The 20,442-nt window shown below is 45.4% G+C and overlaps 2 protein-coding genes across 8 annotated transcripts in view; one reads left to right on the top strand and one right to left on the bottom strand.

The window, feature by feature from the left end:
- Window positions 5,924-10,995, top strand: COQ10A (coenzyme Q10A). Of its 3 annotated transcripts, none has more exons than XM_003126267.4 (5): window positions 5,924-6,268; window positions 6,820-6,966; window positions 8,138-8,330; window positions 8,516-8,617; window positions 8,910-10,995. In XM_003126267.4, the coding sequence occupies exons 1-5, from the start codon at window positions 6,147-6,149 to the stop codon at window positions 9,075-9,077; spliced, it is 732 nt and encodes a 243-aa protein (XP_003126315.2). In that variant the 5' UTR covers window positions 5,924-6,146; the 3' UTR covers window positions 9,078-10,995. The 3 variants fall into 3 exon arrangements, with proteins under 3 accessions (XP_003126315.2, XP_020948522.1, XP_013843766.2); XM_013988312.2 differs by lacking the exon at window positions 5,924-6,268 and adding an exon at window positions 6,302-6,449 and having other exon boundaries at window positions 8,910-9,707; XM_021092863.1 differs by lacking the exon at window positions 6,820-6,966 and having other exon boundaries at window positions 5,940-6,268; window positions 8,910-9,717.
- The window catches only part of CS (citrate synthase), a 30,960-nt gene continuing 20,967 nt past the window's right edge, over window positions 10,450-20,442 (bottom strand). For 3 of the 5 annotated variants that reach the window (XM_021091145.1, XM_021091144.1, XM_021091147.1), the window contains 5 exons: window positions 14,118-14,317; window positions 13,156-13,285; window positions 12,952-13,053; window positions 12,396-12,605; window positions 11,779-12,073 (listed from right to left, as the gene is read on the bottom strand). In XM_021091145.1, coding sequence (XP_020946804.1) covers window positions 11,909-12,073; window positions 12,396-12,605; window positions 12,952-13,053; window positions 13,156-13,285; window positions 14,118-14,317 — 807 coding nt within the window. In that variant the 3' untranslated portion in view covers window positions 11,779-11,908. 5 annotated transcript variants of the gene reach the window in all.

The following is a 20,442-nucleotide window of genomic DNA, read 5'->3' on the forward strand; positions in this document are numbered from 1 at the left end:
GCTTAACAGTTTCTTTCCCTTTCATTAGTTCTCCTTAACACTTTCATACTTAGTTTACACTGTCACAGTCAGGTGTTTGTGGGTTTTTTTTTTTTTTTCCTTTACTTTTTTTGTTCTTCTGTTTTTTAATGGTTGAGTCTGTGGTATATGGAAGTTCCCCAGCCAGGGATTGAATCTGAGCCCTACTGTGACCTAACACACTGGGTCTTTTAACCCACTGTGGCACAGTAGGAACTCCTTTATTATTTTTTTAATTGAGATATAGGAATTTCTTTGCAACACAGAGGATTAAGGATCCAGCGTCGTCACTGCTGTGGCTTGGGTCACTGCCGTGGCTTATTTTGCTGCTGCTCTGGGTTCAATCCCTAGGCCACAAGTGCAACAAAAAAAAAAAAAAAAAAAGAGAGAGAGAGAAATAATTGATGTACAATATTATGTAAATAACAAGTGTACACCAGTGATCCATGATTTTTAAAGGTTTTGCTCTATTTATAGTTATTTTAAATATTGGCTATATTCTCTTTTATAGTCATAGTTCTAAATCACACAACTTTGTTGTTCATTTCATTTCACTTTACTTTTCTTTTTTTTTAAAATCTTTTTAGGGTTGCACCCACAGCATATGGAGTTTCCCAGGCTAGGGGTCGAATCAGAGATGTAGCCTCCAGCCTGCACCACAGCCACAGCAACGCCAGATCCGAATCGCATCTGCGACCTACACCACAGCTCAGGACAACACTAGATCCTTAAGCAAGGCCAGAGATTGAACCTGCATCCTCATGGATACTAGTCAGATTCCTTTCCACTGAGCCACGACAGGAACTCCATACCTTACGTTTTTTAGATGCAAGAATCCAATATTTCAGAATGGATTTTTTTTCTTTTCTTTCTTTTTTTTTCTGCTTGCCGGCAGCATATGGAGTTTCTGGGCCAGGGATTAGATTGAGCTGCAGTTGCCACCCACACCACAGCTGTGGTAACTCCGGATCCTTTAACCCACTGTGCTCGGACAAGGATCAAACATTGTGCCACATCAGGAGGTCCCAGAATGGATTTTATTTCTTTTATTTATTTATTTATTTTTTGTTGTTGTTTTCTTTTTGTCTTTTTGCTTTTTTTTGGGCCACTCCCGCAGCATATGGAGGTTCCCAGGCTAGGGGTCGAATTGGAGCTGTAGCCACCGGCCTACGCCAGAGCCACAGCAACTCGTGATCCGAGCCGCATCTGCAACCTACACCACAGCTCACGGCAACACCGGATCGTCAACCCACTGAGCAAGGGCAGGGACCGAACCCGCAACCTCATGGTTCCTAGTCGGATTCGTTAACCACTGCGCCATGACGAGAACGCCCCAGAATGGATTTTAAAGTCTAAGTTACCCAGAGTCTTCCAGCCCAGGGCTGTACATTATTTTTGGCTTTATTTTCTATGAAAAAAAGGATGTTGAGCTCTCTGAAGGCAAGGGTATACATTAAATTTTCTTTGTAGATCAAGCAAAGCAGCCCATGGGAACAAATACTTAATATTTGATAATGAGCATGAAGATGAGGCTGAGGAAGCACAAACTGATAGTAGTTGGGGAATGCATGGATATGGGTCTTGGGACATGTTGACTTGGCTATTGGGTATGATAGACCTTCCAGGAAGGGCTAAGCTAGGATATGGCCCAGAGGATGGGGAGGAGGGGACTACATGGCCTCTGTTGCCTGAAATAGCTTTTGGTAACCTGAGGAATTGGAGTCAGGGATTGAGCTAGGGTCACGTGCCTTGTTCTGGCTCCTGAGTGGAGGTGAACAGGGGAGTTTGCCAGCCAGGTTCTCTGGGCAGCTGGAAGAAGGAGGAAGGGCTAGAAGAGTTATTTTTAATATTGTTCAGAGCACAGAAAGAGCATTTCCCAGTAGAGAAAAAAAGGATATGATGTAGGCAACACAGTTACTTCCAGGGCTCAGGGAGAAGATGACGGGGTTGGGGAGGAGGAGGCCAGAAGTAGTGGCAAAGCTCTCTTATGCCAAAGTCCTTCTGGATTCGACTACTGATTTCATAGTTGGATAAATCTAGGCAGATGCTTGCCTGTCTTTAAGCCTTAGTTTTTGTTCTTCTAACAAATGTTGATTGAGGATTCACTGTATTCAGCCCTATACTAACTGGTTTGGAGACAGAAACTCTGAAATAACGGTGTTCATTTTTGTGGAGTTTATAACCTAGTAGAACTAGAACTAACACATGCACCTGAGACAATTAGAGAATACAGGATTCATGTTGCTTTACATGGCATTGTGGGTTTAGTCAAGAGGGTCTTCCTGGAGGAGGTGTGTTTTGAGTCAGTACTTAAAGGAAGTTATCAATGTAGAGTGACTGACAGGCAAATAGCAGGAAATTAGTTGTTTCAAGCACCGGGGATGAGCTAGGAAATGTTTAAATGGCAATAATTACCTAAACTAACTAGTAGGGGGGACAACAAGCAAATTGGCTTGGCAGGCCTCTCATACCTTGGGGATTCTAAAGCAGTTAACTCGGTTAAGGCACAGTGTTAATGAGGTCACAGTTTAGTTATGTATCCCAGTTAATTTCTATCTTATATTGGGCCAGATCCTTACTTCTCACTCTAGACAGCTGTCACACATGTAAGCCCTTAGTCAGAAGGGCTAGACAAGGGAGTGAGGTTGAAAAGAGTAAATCTGTCCCTCAAGGTCACAAGCCCTTCTGAGAGTGGCTCCCAATAATCACCTTCTAACTGGAAAGACAGGCTTTATCTTTGGAGGTGGGGGGTGCATTCAGAGGGAAAAAGAAGAAATGTTAAAAGAGAAAAATAAGTGCGATCATTACCCAGTTTGGGATCTCATGTATCTATAATATAAATATAAAGTAAGAATTAAGAAGCCAGAGTTCCTGTTGTGGCTCAGCAGGTTAAGAATCCGACTAGTAAAAAAAAAAAAAAAAAAAAAAAAAAAAAAAAAAAAAAAAAAGATCTGACTAATATCCATGAGGACATGAGGATGCAGGTTCAATCCCTGGCCTCCCCCACTGAGTGAGGCCAGGGATCCAGCATTGCCTCTAGTTGTGGTGTAGGTCACGGATGGCTAATATCCCGTGTTGCTGTGGCTGTGGTGTAGGCTGGAAGCTGCAGCTCCAATTAGACCCCAGACTAGAAACTCCATATGCTGTACCTGCACCCCCACACACACACACCAGAAAAAAGAAAAAAGAATTAAAATGCCTTCTTTGGAGTTTCCGCAGTGGCACAGTGGGTTAAGAATCCGACTAGGAACCATGAGGTTGCGGGTTCGGTCCCTGCCCTTGCTCAGTGGGTTAACGATCCGGTGTTGCCGTGAGCTATGGTGTAGGTTGCAGACGCGGCTCGGATCCCATGTTGCTGTGGCTCTGGCGTAGGCCGGTGGCTACAGCTCCAATTCGACCCCTAGCCTGGGAACCTCCATATGCCGCGGGAGCGGCCCAAGAAATAGCAAAAAAAGACAAAAAAAAAAAAAAAAAAAAAAAAAAAAAAAAGAATCCGACTGCAGCGGTTTGGTTGCTGAGGAGGCCCAGGTTCAATCCCTGGGCAGGCTCAGTGGGTTAAAGGATCTGGCGTTGCAGTAGTTGTGGCATAGATCACTGCTGCAGCTGGGATTAAATCCCTGGCCGAGGGCCTTTCATATGTGGTGGGTGCAGCCATAAATAATAAAATATGGAGTTCCCCATTGTGGCTCAGCCATGGTGAACCCAACTTGTATCCATGAGGACTCAGGTTCCAATCCTGGCCTTGCTCAGTGAGTTAAGGATCTGGCATCTCCATGAACTGCTGTGTGTGGGCTGCAGGCTCGGCTTGTTCTGGCGCTGCTGTTTCTGTGGCATAGGCTAGCAGCCACAGCTCCAATCTGACCCCTAGCCTGGAAAACTCCATATACTGTGGGTGCAGCCCTAAAGAACAAAATTAAAAAAAAAAGATACTTTCCTTACAAAATGTTAAATGTAAGCCAGAGTTCAAGGGAGGGTTCCTGCTCCTTGAAATCCAGATAAAATGAGTTTAAGCTTTTATTTTTTTTTAATTTTATTATTTTTTAGTGCTGCACCCCTGGCATATCGAAATTCCCAGGCTATGGGTTCTAAGCTGGTCACAGCCACAGCAACACCAGATCCAAGCTGAGTCTGAGACCTACATCACAGCTCAGGGTAATACCTGATCTCTGACCCATTGAGCAAGGCCAGGGATCAAACCTGCTTCCTCATGGATACTAGTTGGAATTGGTTCTGCTGCACCACAATGGGAACTCCGGTTCAAGCTTTTAAAATAAGGAGTTTCCGTCGTGGCTCAGAGGAAACAAATCTCACTAGTATCCATGAGGACACAGATACGATCCCTGGCCTTGCTCAGTGGGTTAAGGATCTGGGTGCTGCTGTGGCTGTGGTGTAGGCCAGTGGCTATAGCTCCAATTCGACCCCTAGCCTGGGAACCTCCATATGCTGAAGGTGTGGTCCTAAAAAGACAAAAATAAAAAAATAAAAATAAAAATAAAATAAAATCAATCCATATCTGGTAGAAATCCCAAAATGAATGCCAATCTCCAAGGGGAGAGATGGAGAGTTTATATCTGTCCCCAGTCCCCTGTTTCTGGACAAGATATCTCTGTTCCATACAACAATTAGACCCCAAAGTAACAGTCTTTGTTTTTCTTTTGGCAGTTACCCCCAGCAGGTGTTCTTATGCCAGCAGGTGGAACACGTGCCTTAGCAGAGACCCAAGCTGTTGTAGTGACAATGGCTGTATCCTTAACCTCTTGAGCCACAAGAGAACTCCTTTTCTGGGGGGAGGGGGCATCTGCAGCATATGGGAGTTCACAGGCTAGGGGTCGAGTCAGAGCTGCAGCTGCCAGCCACAGCCACAGCAACACAGGATCCAAGCCATCTCTTGGACCTACAACCACAGCTCATGGCAACGCTGGATCCTTAACCCACTTAGCAAGGCCAGGGATCAAATCCTCATCCTCATGGATGCTAGCTGTATCCCCTCACCCTCACAACACTACTCAGCTAAAGATTTCCTGAATGTGGAGGGCATGGCTAAAGATTTATGCTCTGGAGTTCCCATTGTGGCGCAGTGGTTGATGAATCCGACTAGGAACCATGAGGTTGCGGGTTCAATCCCTGCCCTTGCTCAGTGGGTTAACGATCCGGTGTTGCCGTGAGCTGTGGCGTAGGTCGCAGACGCGGCTGGGATCCTGCCCTGCTGTGGCTCTGGCTTAGGCTGGCGGCCACAGCTCCGATTGGACCCCTAGCCTGGGAACCTCCATATGCCGCAGGAGCGGCCCAAGAAATGGCAAAAAGACACACACACACACAAAAAAAAGATTTATGCTCTAAAGACTAAAGCAGAGAGGCTTGAATTGCACTGCAATAGCATAAACATCTTTTTCTTTCTTTTTCTTTTCTTTTTTTTTTTTTTTTTGGCTGTACCTACAGTTCTCCGGCCAGAGATCGAACCCTGCCACCTGAGCTGCAGTGACAATGCTGAATCCTTAACCCACTGAGATACAAGAGAACTCCCTCTATAAATATCAAAAGAGAAAACTACGCAAACTCTTATCCCAGAGCTTGGAAGGTTAATTTAATTTTCTTTCTCAAAGATACTAGGCACTATGGAGGCTACAAAGATCAAAGGAACTTCTAACTATAAACAAGGCAAAATATGGTAAAGGTTCTAAGAAAAACATTCAGAAGACCCACGGGCTTCTGCAGTCGACAGGCCCATGAAGTCGCCTCTGTGCTTATGTATCAAGTCTGTGACTACGGACTCGCTAAATTAGTTTCCCTGGCGACCTCGTTCTGCATCCTTTCAAACACTAACTCCAGCTCCCTTTTCTCGCCAGAGGTGCGAAACTACATCTCCCGACAGGCCGCGTGGTCCCCTTCCTTCCCCCCTCTCCGGGTCCTGAGCCATGGCAACAGCGTGACGTGGGGGTACTGAGAGCCGCGGGAGCAGCGGTCGCGGCTTCAGTTCTAGGCTACCCAGTCGCCCGGGCGGGAGGAGCCGCCGGCCCGGCCCTCGGGGGCCCTGAACTCGCCCAGCGATCGCTTCCCTCCGCTCTTCCTCTGGAGTGAGGAAGGCGCAGCGGGTATCAGAGCCAAAAGGGCAAGGGAGGGTCGCGCGCATGGCCTCGGCGGGCGCGCGGCGGCTCCCGGCGGGTACGCGCGCCGCTGCCCGGGGTTGCGGTGGCTTCTCTGTGCGCCCGGCCCCGCCCCCGGGCCCTCTGCGACCGCCAGGACCAATGAGGTGAGACGGTGGTGCGGGAGGCAGCGCGCGAGCAAAGAGGGTCTTCCAGTACCCCGAAGTTCCGTGATGGAGGGTTGCGAGTCTGGCTGCAAGCGCAGCGTGGACGGCAGCGGCACCGTGGCATCTAATGCAGAGCTTTGGGGACTCTTTTGCGAGTTTTTCGCGAGGCGGAGTCCCCAGGGTGGGTACCGAACCACTTCTTGCCCCTCATGGGCATCCTGCACCAATGCGGTTGGCGAGGCTCAGCGGACTATGATGTTTCTTTAGAGCCCTCGCATTCAGCAACAGCGTACCCTCCAGTCTAAGGCAACTGGAGCTTCGCACGCACCCCGCTTTTTCCCATCTCCTCTCTGGGCACTGTCCTCAGCCGCCCTCGACCTTTTCGCACTCGTGACTGCCTGGCTGGGGAGCTTGGCGGGCTGCAGCAGGTGCTAGGGGGAAAGCTTGTCTGGACGACCTTCCTCGGGGATATGCCCCTCTTCACTTTCACCTGGTTGAGGAACACAAGGAAAGATTCGTGACGTTTCTCTCTCCTTTCCTTTTGGCCTTAGATTTCTGATGTCCTGCAGCCTCTTCTTGCCCCGGGCTGTCCAGGTCTTGGCGGCTGAGGCTGACTTATCTCCCAGACGTTCCTTTATGGGCTTTGCTGCCCCCTTCACCAACAAGCGAAAGGCTTACTCCGAGCGTAGGATCATGGGGTGAGCATCCTCTCCTGTTTAGCTTCTCTGCACATTCCCTTTCCCTCTAAACAAAAAACTATGTCCTGGCTAGAACATAAGGATGGCGATAGGGGGCAGGATTCATCCCTGGCCATCCCATTCTCCCCAGCTATATTACCGATCCTTTATCCTCCTCTGTCGGCCTTAATTTCCCCCTTCTTTGTTGCTGTGCATTAAGTGAAATGTGACTAGAGTTGGACAACATGACAACAGGGTATTATTTCTCTGCTGACCTGACTTTATTATTCTGAGCACAATATGAGCTAACACTTTTTTTTAGGGCCGCACCCACGGCGTATGGAAGTTCCCAGGCTAGGGGTCGAATTGGAGCTGTAGCTGCTGACCTACACCACAGCCACAGCAACGCAGGAGCCAAGCCACATCTGCGCCACAGCTCACCGCAATGCCAGATCCTTAATCCACTTAGTGAGGCCAGGGAATGAACCCGCAACCTCATGGCTACTAGTTGGATTCGTTTCTGCTGTGCCACAACAGGAACTCGTAAGAGCTAAGACTTCTTGAGCACGTGCTACTACTAAGCAATCAGGTTGCTTAGGTGTTTTACCACAGATTTTTCTCATTTGACCTTCAACAAACTGATGAATCAGGTACTATTATTATCTATGATTTACACAGGAGATAGTGGAGACAATAATTTACCTAGGGACATATTGTCAGAAAGTTGTAGAGCTGGGATTCTTAGTCCTTGTGTGATCATGGGTAAAAATTGAAAACCTCTGTTCTCCCTAGATAGTCCCTCTTAGGATCAAAATAGCTAAAAAATGGGGAGTTTCCCTGTAGCACACAGCAAGTTAAGGACCTGGTGTTGTCACTGCAGCAGCTTGGGCCACTGATGTGGTGTGGGTTCGATCCCTGGCATGGAAACTTCTACTGCGGGTATGACAAAAAAAAAAAAAAAAAAAGATAGTAAATGCCAAAACATACTGTAAACTGCAAAACTTAAAGTAACATTAACATCATGGAAAGTTGCACGTTTGCTTTTGGGAAATCATCTGGGCTTATTGGGGATCTCTAGTTCCTAAAGGTGTGTGATTAGTAGGCAAAGGTATAGGGAGAGGGCACCTAGACCAAGGAAGAACCTGATTCAGCTAGTAGTTCCTTGGCCTCTCTCTCTGATTCCTTCCCCTAGGTACTCAATGCAGGAGATGTACGAGGTGGTAGCCAATGTCCAGGAGTATCGTGAGTTTGTACCCTGGTGTAAGAAGTCCTTGGTGGTATCCAGCCGCAAAGGTCACCTGAAGGCCCAGTTGGAGGTTGGCTTTCCACCTGTCATGGAACGTTATACTTCTGCTGTTTCCATGGTCAAACCTCACATGGTCAAGGTGAGCCCTGTCTGGGAGGGATTGATAAGGAAGTTTTTTTTCTGTGTTCTCTGGCATTTTTACATTTAAGGGTTATTTTGGCCTTTTTTTACAATAGTTTTTTTATCTCCATGTGTCAGATATTTTCCTAATAAAATATTAGTTTAATCCCATTGTAATATTAACTACTGTTTGTCCTATACTAGGCTGTTTGCACTGATGGCAAGCTCTTCAACCACTTAGAGACCATTTGGCGGTTCAGCCCTGGTATTCCTGCCTATCCGAGAACTTGCACTGTGGACTTTTCAGTGAGTCAGGAGGCTGTCTGTGTAGCAAGGGGCTACAACTGGGTTGTGGGGGCTGAACTGAGGTACTGTGACAGTTATTCTGTAAGGATAGCTAACACTTAGCATTTCCCATCAATGACACTCTCCAGAGGTCTGAGCTTGTATCAGACTTGTACTTAGTCCTAGGATTTCTGAAGGGATCTAAGGACTGGGGGGGGGGGGGGGAGAAAAAGGCACTGAATAGTATCCTTGCATCTGGCGGGGGACTATCCAGCACAGTCTTACGGAGTTTCTGTCTCTTACCCATTCCCAGATTTCCTTTGAATTTCGTTCTCTGCTGCACTCCCAGCTGGCCACCATGTTTTTTGATGAGGTTGTCAAACAGAATGTCGCTGCTTTCGAGCGTCGGGCAGCAACCAAGTTTGGTCCAGAAACAGCCGTCCCTCGTGAACTGATGTTCCATGAGGTGCACCAGACCTGAGGCAAAGGACTGTTCCCTAGCCTCTCTTCTCTCCTCCCTCCCCACCCAATTCTCTTATTTATTTCATTTGGCTACTGCTCCAATGAGTCTATGCTCATTAACACTGTTCTCCTTCTCCATTCCCTGGAAACTGGGCTCTAAACTGGGAGAAAGAAAAGGCAGGGGGGTATGGAAAGGAGACGTGCCTAGGAGAGGGTCAGGCACATCTTGAGACCCTGTATGCCTGATGCCTGCAACTTTCTCACACTGAATTGTAATCAGGACTGTATGGCCATTTCTGAGCTCTTGTCAAGGTGCCTTACCAGGTCAAGGTGCCTGACCAGGGGGGAGACAGCAATTTTCCTAAGGATTGAACACAATGAACTCTTTCCTCTGACACAGAGCTGCTGGGTGGTCAATAACTTTGCCTGCCTGAAATTCCTCAGGAGATGCCTGAGATCTGGCCCCAGCCTGAAATCCTTAGCATGACACTTTAAGGATGTTTCCATGCTGTCTGACTAGTAGACAGCAAGGAGCTTTCTTATCAGTGCCAGAGGGACAAGGAGCAAAAAAGCACTGAACAGCTGTACTTGTGGGTTGTACCTTATTCTTCCACTTGGCATGGGTTTTTATAAAAATTCAATAAATTAATTGTGATGGTGTGAATTTGGCTTTTTTATATTGTTTCTTGGGGAATACTGTAAATATAGCAGAGTAGAAGAAAGTCATGGCTTCCTTCCCTAGGGAAGTGAAGGTGCAAGAAGGCCTCTTGGACACAGTGTCCCTGCTAACTATAGTAGCACATTGGACAAGCCAGGACCTAGTACCCACTCCCTTGCCTATTTATAGACTTTTTCAGAAGGTCAGTTGCAGCAGGAGTCTCGGGACAGAGGAGTCTGGCCTCAGACCTCTCATATAACTGATGCCCTCAGGACCACCTCTTATTCTGGGGGATCCTTAAGGGAGACTGCAAAGACTTGGCATTCCATGAAGTTCCAGAGCCTTCTAGAGGCTCAAGAGTCTGAGCCAGCATCCTACCCTATTTGCCCTTGGTATTCTTTGTTCCTTTCATCTCGTGGGCTGTACCATCTTCCTTGGATTAGTCACATAAGCAGCTGTGAGCTCTCAACTATAGTCCTTGAGTGTTGTACCTTACAACAGATACAGGAAGGATAGGGACTAAAGATCAAAGACTTCTAACCTAGAAGACAGACAGAAATCTCCTTTGGATATCTCACAAGGAACCTGCCTTCCGATTAGGGTAAATGAATGCCATACCTGCCTCAAGATAAAGAGAGGCACAGGATAACTTAACCAACTATGTCCAGGATCTTGCTAGCCAGAGTCCTTACCTCATAAGAGACTCTTCCGGGCCCTATTTAATAGGCTCAAACATTGTTAATAAAAACATTTATTTTGCATTTTATACAGAACAACCTGAAGTCTGCATCATGACTTGACAGTTACCCAGAGGTTTACAGACAGTATTATCCATCTCAACAGTGTGGTTCTGGGGATTAGGGATCCACACAAACAGGCAGGAGTTGCAAAGGAGGAAGGGGGCACAGCAGGAGTGTATTTTAATCCTTTCTTAAAAAGAAAAGAGCATTCGGAGTCACTGGAAACCTGTGCACATGGGGCTTCTACAACAAACACTGTACTGTGAGCTCTTGGGGAAAGGCAGGATGAGGACCCTGATAAATAAAGGGTTATTTGCTTACGGCAGAGGGTGATGAGGGAGGTTTACTAGTTTTAACGCCCTCGGCCCTAGTACCTGATATTTGAAGGAGATCATGTCCAATCTTAAATCATTTCCCTGTTCAGAAAGAGGTGCTAGTTAGTACCCCTGGGATCAGGCCATGAAAATATCATGCTGGTCATTCCCAAGATCCTATTCTATAGCCCACAGCATTTTAGGAAAAAAAAAAAGAAAAAAAAAGGTCATAGGATAGTGGTTTGTATCCCAGGGAAAAGCTCAGTTCATGTTAAGCACTGATAAAGCCAAATAACTGGCAAAGACCACAGATCAGACAGTGCTCTATTATACGACCTGCTGGAAGAGGTCTCTAATAGAGACCAAGGGGGGAGATATAGAGCAACCTTGGCTTGAGGTGCAGCAGGTACAGAAAACCCGAAAGACGTGAGTATTCAAGTAGTAGGGAATAGAACACTCTCAGATGTTAATTTTAGTAGGGTAATTTAAAGAAGAGAAAAAAGTCAGACACTGGGTGCCAGTCACAACAAATGCCATGGCCTTTATGATCACCTGGTAGCATAAAAAAAATAATAATAAAATAAAAAAAAAAAGCCAAAGCAACCAACATAGGTCTTGCTAGGAAGTGTCTTGTGTGCATGGAGAGATTAATGGGGCTTGGTACAGCCGACAATCCAACATGATTCCTATGGAAACAGCAGGGGTAGAGTCCTGTTTGCTGGCTTATTAAGAATTGGGCAGAATAGAAAACCAAAAGCTCTGAACCGACTGCAGATTCTCTGCAACCAGCTTTGACCTAGGGAAAGAGGAGCCAGATTCTTACTCTGGAAATGGTGGGGGGAGTGGGGGCAGGCAAACCTAACCCATACCACATGCATTAGTGCTGGTCATCCTACAGTTGATGAGCAACTCATATACCAGGCAGGGTAAAGGAGCTGGTTAAGGAAGAAGGGGTTACTTTTCATCTTTTAAAATCTTAATTTATATATTTTAACCTTAGACTTATCATCAGTGCCTCAGATAGAGTTTAATCTTGTCTTTTAAAGCCCCCTGAAACAAAAGTATACTTTTTTTTTTTTTTTTTTAAAGATCCCTCACTTTCTGGTAGTTAGTTTCTTCCCAGTCTTCAGTTTCACCCTCACTTAGAGTCCACAAGTTTTATCAGACCGTCTGTGCTCATGGACTTGGGCCTCTCTAGAGGGAAGCCTAAGGCTCGGCTCCAGATGAGCTGTGCTAATACACCCAGTGCCCGTGATACCCCGAACAGGACTGTGTAGTAGTTCATCTCCGTCATGCCATAGTACTGTAAGGTAAAAGAGAAACAAATTTTGTTAGAGGTCCACAGGTAGCCACATGTACAAGTCCAGGGTGATAAAAACCTTAACCCTTAATCCAGTTAGGCTTGAACAGAAATGGCTGGGAAAAGTACAGAAATTAGATTTCGAAAGGACAGCACCCCCTTCTTCCAGCCCACACCTCCCCAGTCACAGGAAGCTTTACCAAAAGGGTAAGGAAGGAAGGAGGTTTGAGAGTCCTTGCTCTGACTAGGGAGTTGATTTTGTGCACAGCAGAGAACAGTGGAGTTTGGTATAAATTAGAGGGAAAGTAGGGAAGGGAGGACTCACCTGGAGCAGCACCCCACTGTGAGCATCCACATTGGGCCAAGGATTCTTAGCCTTGCCCTGTTCCAGGAGGACATTGGGCACAATCTTGTACAGCTGAGCAACCAGCTTAAACATGGGGTCATGAGGCAGGTGTTTCAGAGCAAACTCTCTTTGACAGGTATATCGTGGATCAGTCTTCCTTAGTACTGCGTGGCCATAGCCTGGGACAACCTGCAAAGGATGGGGGTGGGGGGAAGCCAGTTGTATTCTCAGAATAGAAATTTTTGTCTTTTTTTTTTTATTCTTCAGGAAAGACAAATGGAAAAAAAAAATCTCCTTCTCAGAGTTCCCCTGTGGCTGAGTGGGTAAGTATCTGGCATCATCCCTCAAGAGGTTCCGGTCACTGCCATAGTGTGGGTTCAATCCCTGGCCCAGGAACTTCCACGTGTTGCAGGTGCAGGGGGAAAAAAAATATCTCCTTCTCTAATTTAGGGAGCTATCTCATTCTTTTCTCCTTCATTCTTCCAGATTACAGAACTTGAGTCTTGGCTTTTTTCCTAGTTGCATCTCTGCTTACCCGTCCTGAGTTGAGTGTATTCCAGATGTAGTCTCGTAACTTCTCATCTGACACATCTTTGCCGACTTCCTTCTGCAGCTGTGTCAGCCAAACAAGCACTTCCTGTGGGTAAGATTTGGAGAATACAAGAGTGTCAATGCATATGCCAGGAGAGAATGCCAGGAGTGAGAAAAACATGGAGCAAGAGAAAAAGAATAGTCTTACCTGATTTGCCAGCCCATGTAGGGGCCCTGCCAGCCCATTCATGGCTGCTGCAAAGGACAAGTAGGGGTCTGAAAGGGCACTGCCCACCAAATGGCTGGTATGAGCACTTACATTGCCACCTTCATGGTCACTGTGGGGAAGTAAGATAAGAGAATGAAGGCCAAGGCCAAGAGAAAGGATAAAAAGGGGCAGATTATGGAAACACAGACCTTGCTGTTCTCTTATTGTCACATTCTAGTCTAGCTATGGGCCCACACCAGCCTATAGGCAGTCATTTACACCTAAGTTCCTTTTTTTTTTTTTTTGGCTGTGCCTACAGCATGCAGAAGCTCCAGGGCCAGGGACTGAACCTGAGCCACAGCAGTGACAACGCTGGATCCTTCACCCAGTGTACCACCAGGAAATTCCTATACATAAGCTCTTGTAAGAGATGTCCTAATCTTATTATTAGCCTTTGTTCACTAATCCACAGGGCTGGAGCGGTTACTGGGCGACAAAACCTGGTCTGTGTTTCAAGTTCCCTAATTCTCACTCCAGTTTTAATAGCAATGGCCAGAAGAGGGAGCTCCTGGAAAGCCAAAGGACCCATCCAATGGTCAGCTAGTACCTTTTCCTAGCATGGTTATGATAATTTCTCCAGATCTCCTGACCTTCTTTAGCAGACCCTTTCTTGCCTTGTATCATCTCTTATGCTGTGTTTCCATTTCCTTGCTGCTACCACCTGTTCCCAGAATATAAGAATGTTAAGAAGCTTTTCTTTCTTTTTTTTTTTTTTATGGCCGTGGCCATAAGGAGTTTCTGGGCCGGGGAATCAAACTGTACCACAGCAGCAACTCAAGCCGGAGCAGTGACAATGCCAGATCCTTAACACGCTGAGCCACCAGGGAACTCCTAAGGAGCTTTACTTAATATTCACCACCAACCCAGGGACCAGGTGGCTATAGTTGTTGGGTCTCCCTCACCTGTGGATGGTGAGGTACAAGCGCATGAGCTCCGTGAACTGAGCATCAGTATAGCCTAACATGTTGGTGAAATTGTGGGACCAGTCCAGTTTAGAATCAATGGCCCCAATACTGCTGCCCTCCCGGTAGAGATTCCGGTAGATCTTTGCTGCAACACAAGGTAGCTTTGCGATCAGATCCATACAGTCTTCATAAATCAACTGATGGGGAGAAGAGGAAAATGGAGAAAAAAAGAAAAGGAATTACCAACAAAGAAGAATAAGGCAGGGATTGTGTTTGTCCTCCATGGACTGGGCTATGTGGTTTGATGATTACATGTTTGGTGGTTGTATAGAGTATAACAATGATATTTAACTGAATAACTGTTATGACTCAGACATTGCACTAAGGAATTTACTTATACTATCTCATGTATATTAAAACACTATTCCCAATTCTTTCCACTTTATAAAGTTTAAAATGACCTCATTTTACAGAAAAGGGAATTGAGGCTCAGAACATTTGGTTAAATGCCAAAGTCAGATTTTGAACCCTTATACCTTGGGGCTGAAGCACCCACGGCATATGGAGGTTCCCAGGTTTGGGATCAAATGGGCGCTACAGCTGAAGGCCTACACCACAGCAACACAGAATCCAAGCCACATCTGCTACCTACACCACAGCTCACAGCAACGCCAGATCCTTAACCCACTGAGTGAGGCCAGGGATTGAACCTGAAACCTCATGGATCCTAGTTGGGTTTGTTTCCACTGTGCCACAATGCGAAATCCAGGTTATTGCTTTTTTATTTTTATTATTATTTTTGTCTTTTTGCCTTTTCTAGGGCTGCTCCTGTGGCATATAGAGGTTCCCAGGCTAGAGGTTGAATCGGAGCTGTAGCCACCGGCCTACGCCAGAGCCACAGCAACTCGGAATCCGAGCCACATCTGCGACCTACACCACAGCTTACGGAAACGCCAGATCCTTAACCCACTGAGCAAGGCCAGGGATCAAACCCGCAACCCCATGGTTCCTAGTAGGAGTCGTTAACCACTGAGCCATGACGGGAACTCCTATATTTTCTTTTTTTAAAACATTGGGTCAAACAGTGGCATTCAATTGTTAGTTATTAACAAAGGCTTCTAGGAGTTCCCGTTGTGGTGTAGCAGAAATGAATCTGACTAGGAACCATGAAGTTGCGGGTTTGATCCCTGGCCTCAATCAGTGGGTTAAGGATCTGGCATTGCTGTGGCTGTGGTGTAGGCTGGTGGCTACAGCTCCGACTCAACTCCCTAGCCTGAGAACCTCCATATGCTATGAGTGCAGCCCTAAAAAGACAAATACAGGAGTTCCCATTGTGGCTCAGTGGTTAATGAATCCAAAGGCTTCTATTTTTTAAGTACTTGCTATATAACAGGTACTGTGCTATATTGTTTTCATTTTTTTCTTTTCTCACAATAGTCTTGTTATATTATCCCTCATTTTACAAATGAGGAAATTGGGGCACAAGCTTACCCACGCAGTTAATGAAAAGCATCATCTAGCTTAAATAATTATTAACTCCTGGCTGTTCTTATTTCATCTATACCCTTACTTTCCCCTTTCATCTCCCAAATTATTCTGAGTAAATCCAAGATATCTTATATGCATCTCAACATGTAAATATTTAAACATGTATCTCTAAAAGATGAAGGCCCGTTGGAGTTCCTGTCGTGGCACAGTGGTTAACGAATATGACTAGGAACCATGAGGTTGCAGGTTCGACCCCTGGCCTTGCTCAGTGGGTTAAGGATCTGGCGTTTCCGTGAGCTGTGGTGTAGGTCGCAGATGCAGTTCGGATCCCATGTTGCTGTGGCTCTGGAGTAGGCGGGCGGCTATAGCTCCAATTCGACCGCTAGCCTGGGAACCTCCATATGCCGTGGGAGCGGCCCAAGAAAATGGCAAAAAGACGGGGAAAAAAAAAAAAAAAGATGAAGGTCCTTCATAATCAAAATTACCACACCATTATTCCACTGGAAAAAACTTAGCAAATCTTCAGTATTGTTAAATATCTACTCAGCATTCAAATCCCTCCCCAAACCTATTCATTTATTATAAAGCCTTCCCTCAATGGTTTGTTTCAGGACTGAAAAGAGCCCACACTACAATTGTCTATCATGTTTGTTTCTGAAGTTTCTTTCAATTTAGATTCCCACTTATGCTGCTCCCCCCCTCCCCTTTTTGGCCGTGCCTGTGGCATGCACAGTTCCCAGGCCAGGGATCGAACCCACACCACAGCTGTAACCAGAGCCACAGCAGTGACAACACCAGATCCTTAATCCACTGAGCTATGAGGAAAGTCCAGTCCTTTTTTCATTTTGTAATTTACTTGTACAAAATCAGATCGTTTGTTCTGTAGCATCTTCCAGTTTAAGTTTTGCTGGTTATATACCTGTGATATCACCTAACATGTTCCTCTGTCCACTGTATTTTCATCAAACTAACAGAACTAGATAGAGGCTTGAGCAGATTCAAGATCAATTTTTTAAGCAAGACTATTTGATAAATAATGCTGTGTTCTTTTTTTTTTTTTTTTTTGGTCTTTTTAGGGCCACACCCACGGGATATGGAGGTTCCCAAGCTAGGAGTTGAATGGGAGCTGTAGCTGCTGGCCTATGCCACAGCCACAGCAATGCAGGATCCAAGCTGTGCCTGCAACCTACACCACAGCTCATGGCAACGCCAGATCCTTAGCCCACTGAGTGGGGCCAGGGATCAAATCTGCATCCTCATGGATACTAGTCAGATTCGTTTCTGCTGAGCCATGATGGGAATTCCAGTTATGTTCATTTATTCAGAGAAACATATAATACCTGGTTATCTTTTTGTGATGTCAATAGCTTGCTCAACTTTTCTGTCTCAATTTTACCTCCTAATAGGGATTTTAATTTCCTTTAGGGAGTAGACAGTAGTGTTTTAATAACAGGAAAATTCTACTTTTGGAGTTCCCATTGTGGCGCAGGGGAAATGAATCCGACTAGGAACCGTGAGGTTATGGGTTTAATCCCTGGCCTCGCTCAGTGGGTTAAGGATCTGGTGTTGCCATGAGCTGTGGTGTAGGTCACAGACACAGCTCAGATCTTGAATTGCTGTGGCTGTGGCATAGGCCGGCAGCTGTAGCTCTGATTCGACCCACAGCCTGGGAACCTCCATGTGACATGGGTGCAGCCCTAAAAAGCAGGAAAAAAAAAAAAAGAAAAAAGGTCTGTTGGAATAAAGAGCAAAATCTGTAGTAACTAGCCCAAATGAGTTAATTCCTGTGAAGTCATCCATTACTCAAGTATTCAGTCAATTCTATCAATACCACCAACTTTCAATGAGAATACTGCCAAAATTAAAAAGCTACTTGAATTAAAAGATACTTAGCTAACACTTCTATTAACTATATACCTCCTTGCAAATTTACATCTTCCATGGAAGAAGCCTGCATCAAGGACTTGCAATTCTTATTTATTTTGGTCACCCTTGTAGCATATGGAAGTTCCCAGACCAGGGATGAAATTTAAGCCATAGCTTCGGCAACACCAGATCCTTAACCTGCTGTGCCACAGTAGGAACTCAGATATGCAGTTCTCTAAGGAACCTGGGTTCATTAGCAGAATGCCAGGAACAGGACTGTGGGCCAGAAAAGGTATCTGCAGAGTATATAACTAACTTTCAAAATCATTTCTAAAGCAGGAAAGACCACACTGTAAAGAAACTACAAAAAGGAGATTGTTTCAACGTTTACCACTTGCGATGAAGTTTATAAAGCAACAAGTATCAGACTAGGTATGACAGTGTGGGATTTTTAACCTGCTTTTTATAGTGGTAAAGCTGTAGAGTCAAGAGATTAAATAAGCAAATACTGGAGTTCCCGTCATGGCTCAGTGGTTAATGAACCCGACTAGGATCCATAAGTACATGGGTTCAATCCCTGACCTCACTCAGTGGGTTAAGGATCCAGCGTAGCTATGAGCTGTGGTGCAGGTTGCAGACACAGCTCAGATCTGGTGTGGCTGTGGAACCTCCATGCGCCATGGGTATGACCCTAAAAAGACAAAAATAAATAAATAAAAATAAAAAAACACTGATTGAGAACTCCTCCTTATTTTTTCTTTAATAAGCTAAGACTGAGGTGCTATTTAACTATTTGTACTAACTCATTCTTCATCTATAAAGTCTCAGGAAAAAAGACATTAAAACATGCCACCATCACAACTGCTTGGAATAAAGATAACAAAACTGACCATAATCATCAGTGTGAGCCAGTATCTCTGGTGCTAGAGAAATGTGGCCAGGTATTTAATTATCAATAAAACTCCCAATAGGAGTTCCCGTCGTGGCGCAGTGGTTAACGAATCCGACTAGGAACCATGAGGTTGCGGGTTCGGTCCCTGCCCTTGCTCAGTGGGTTAACGATCCGGCGTTGCTGTGAGCTGTAGTGTAGGTTGCAGACGTGGCTCGGATCCTGTGTTGCTGTGGCTCTGGCGTAGGCCAGTGGCTGCAGCTCCGATTCAGCCCCTAGCCTGGGAACCTCTATATGCCGCAGGAGCGGCCCAAGAAATAGCAAAAAAAGACCAAAAAAACCCACAAAAAACAAAAAACTCCCAATAAAAAAAAGAGCCAGTATTAATAGTGAAGAGACGCCAGAGTGAAGCAAACTCAAGCCTCCATCTGATCTTTACCAGTTACTAGCTGCATGACCCTGGGCAACCTATTTAATCTCTCTAATCTTCACCTTTCCCATTCACTAAAATGGGAATATACAGTAACATCTACTTCATGGAGTTACTCCGATGATTACATCAGATAATGAATAGTTTCAGGTGTATAGCAAAGTGATTCAGTTATACATATAACTATTCTTTTTCAGATTCTTTTCCCACATAGGTTATTATAGAATATGAGTAGAGTTCCCTGTGCTATACAATAGGTCCTTGTTGATTATCTATTTTATATATAGTAGTGTTTATCTGTTAAACCCCAACTCCTAATTTTAATTCAACAATTTTTTTTGGGGGGGGTGTCTTTTTAGGGCTGTACCCACGGCATATGGACGTTCCCAGGCTAGGGGTCTAATTGGAGTAGCCACCGGTATCACCAGATCCTTAATCCACTGAAAGAGGCCAGGGATCGAACCTGCAACCTTATGGATTCTAGTCAGATTCATTTCTGCTGAGCCACAATAGGAACCCCTACTTCAACAATATTTTAAGGTTACTTCACAACTAAACAGCTGCTGCATCAGAGTAATCTCCTAATCACTAGTGAAGTTAAGTCAACCAGAAAAAGACCTAACTCTTTCGCCTCAAGAGATTACACTATTTAGAACAAGATGTGGCAGCAAAAGTGCACCATGTTCCACTAAAGCAGTTACTGGTGCTAATTTTTGTTCAGTGTGAGTGTACATCCTGACATATATATTAGTACTGCTTATAAATATTCTCCGGGTTGGCAAAGTCCTGAAATGCAACTTCTACCTCATCTGAGCCACCTGACTTTTCACAAAGAGGTGGCAGAACAACCAGTCAATGGCTGTACATTGAAATGGAGGCAACTGTGAGCAGAGAACAAGATTCAATTTAATGATTCAATAAAGGACAGTGTGAAGCAAGCAGCATGTTTGGATACCTGGGAAATATATGTATTTATCGCAAAGTATGGAGACCTTTACAACAGTCAACACAACAGCACTGCAAGTAGTAACAGGCACTTCTGAGTAAAAGGCACTTGCCTTTTCTAGGGCCATTCCCGTGGCATATGGAGGTTCCCAGGCTAGGGGTCGAATTGGAGCTGTAGCCGCTGGCCTATGCCAGAGCCACAGCAACGCGGGATCTGAGCCACATCTTCAACCTACCACAGCTCACGGCAACGCCAGATCCTTAACCCACTGAGCAAGGCCAGGGATCGAACCTGAAACCTCATGGTTCCTAGTTGGATTTGTTAACCACTGTGCCACAAAACGGGAACTCCTAAAAGATAAGGTTTAAATAGAAGAACTGTTGGGCTTGACTGACTTTTTCTTTTCTGTTGGACAAAGATACCACGAGGTTGCGGTTTCAATCCCTGGCCTCGCTCAGTGGGTTAATGATCGAGGTTCGCTGTGAGCTGTGGCGTAGGTTTTAGATGTGGCCTGGAACCCATGTTGCTCTGGCTGTGGTGTAGGCTGGCAGCTATAGCTTCAACTGGACCCCTAGCCTTGGGAACTGCCATATGCCATGAGCATGGCCCTAAAAAAAAAAAAAAAAAAAAAAAGCTACAGAAAGAAAGAAAATAGGAGTTCCAGAGTGCCTGTGGTGGCGCAGCGGTTAACGAATCCAACTAG

This window comes from Sus scrofa, chromosome 5 (assembly GCF_000003025.6).
Source record: "Sus scrofa isolate TJ Tabasco breed Duroc chromosome 5, Sscrofa11.1, whole genome shotgun sequence".
NCBI classification, from domain to species: domain Eukaryota; kingdom Metazoa; phylum Chordata; class Mammalia; order Artiodactyla; family Suidae; genus Sus; species Sus scrofa.

Excerpts from the sequence above, each read along its gene's own strand:
- COQ10A (XM_003126267.4), top strand. The coding sequence starts at position 6,147 with ATGGCCTCGGCGGGCGCGCGGCGGCTCCCGGCGGGTACGCGCGCCGCT. Across the intron at positions 6,967-8,137 it reads TCCGAGCGTAGGATCATGGG|GTACTCAATGCAGGAGATGT; the intron begins GTGAGCATCCTC and ends TCCTTCCCCTAG. Across the intron at positions 8,618-8,909 it reads CTTGCACTGTGGACTTTTCA|ATTTCCTTTGAATTTCGTTC; the intron begins GTGAGTCAGGAG and ends ACCCATTCCCAG.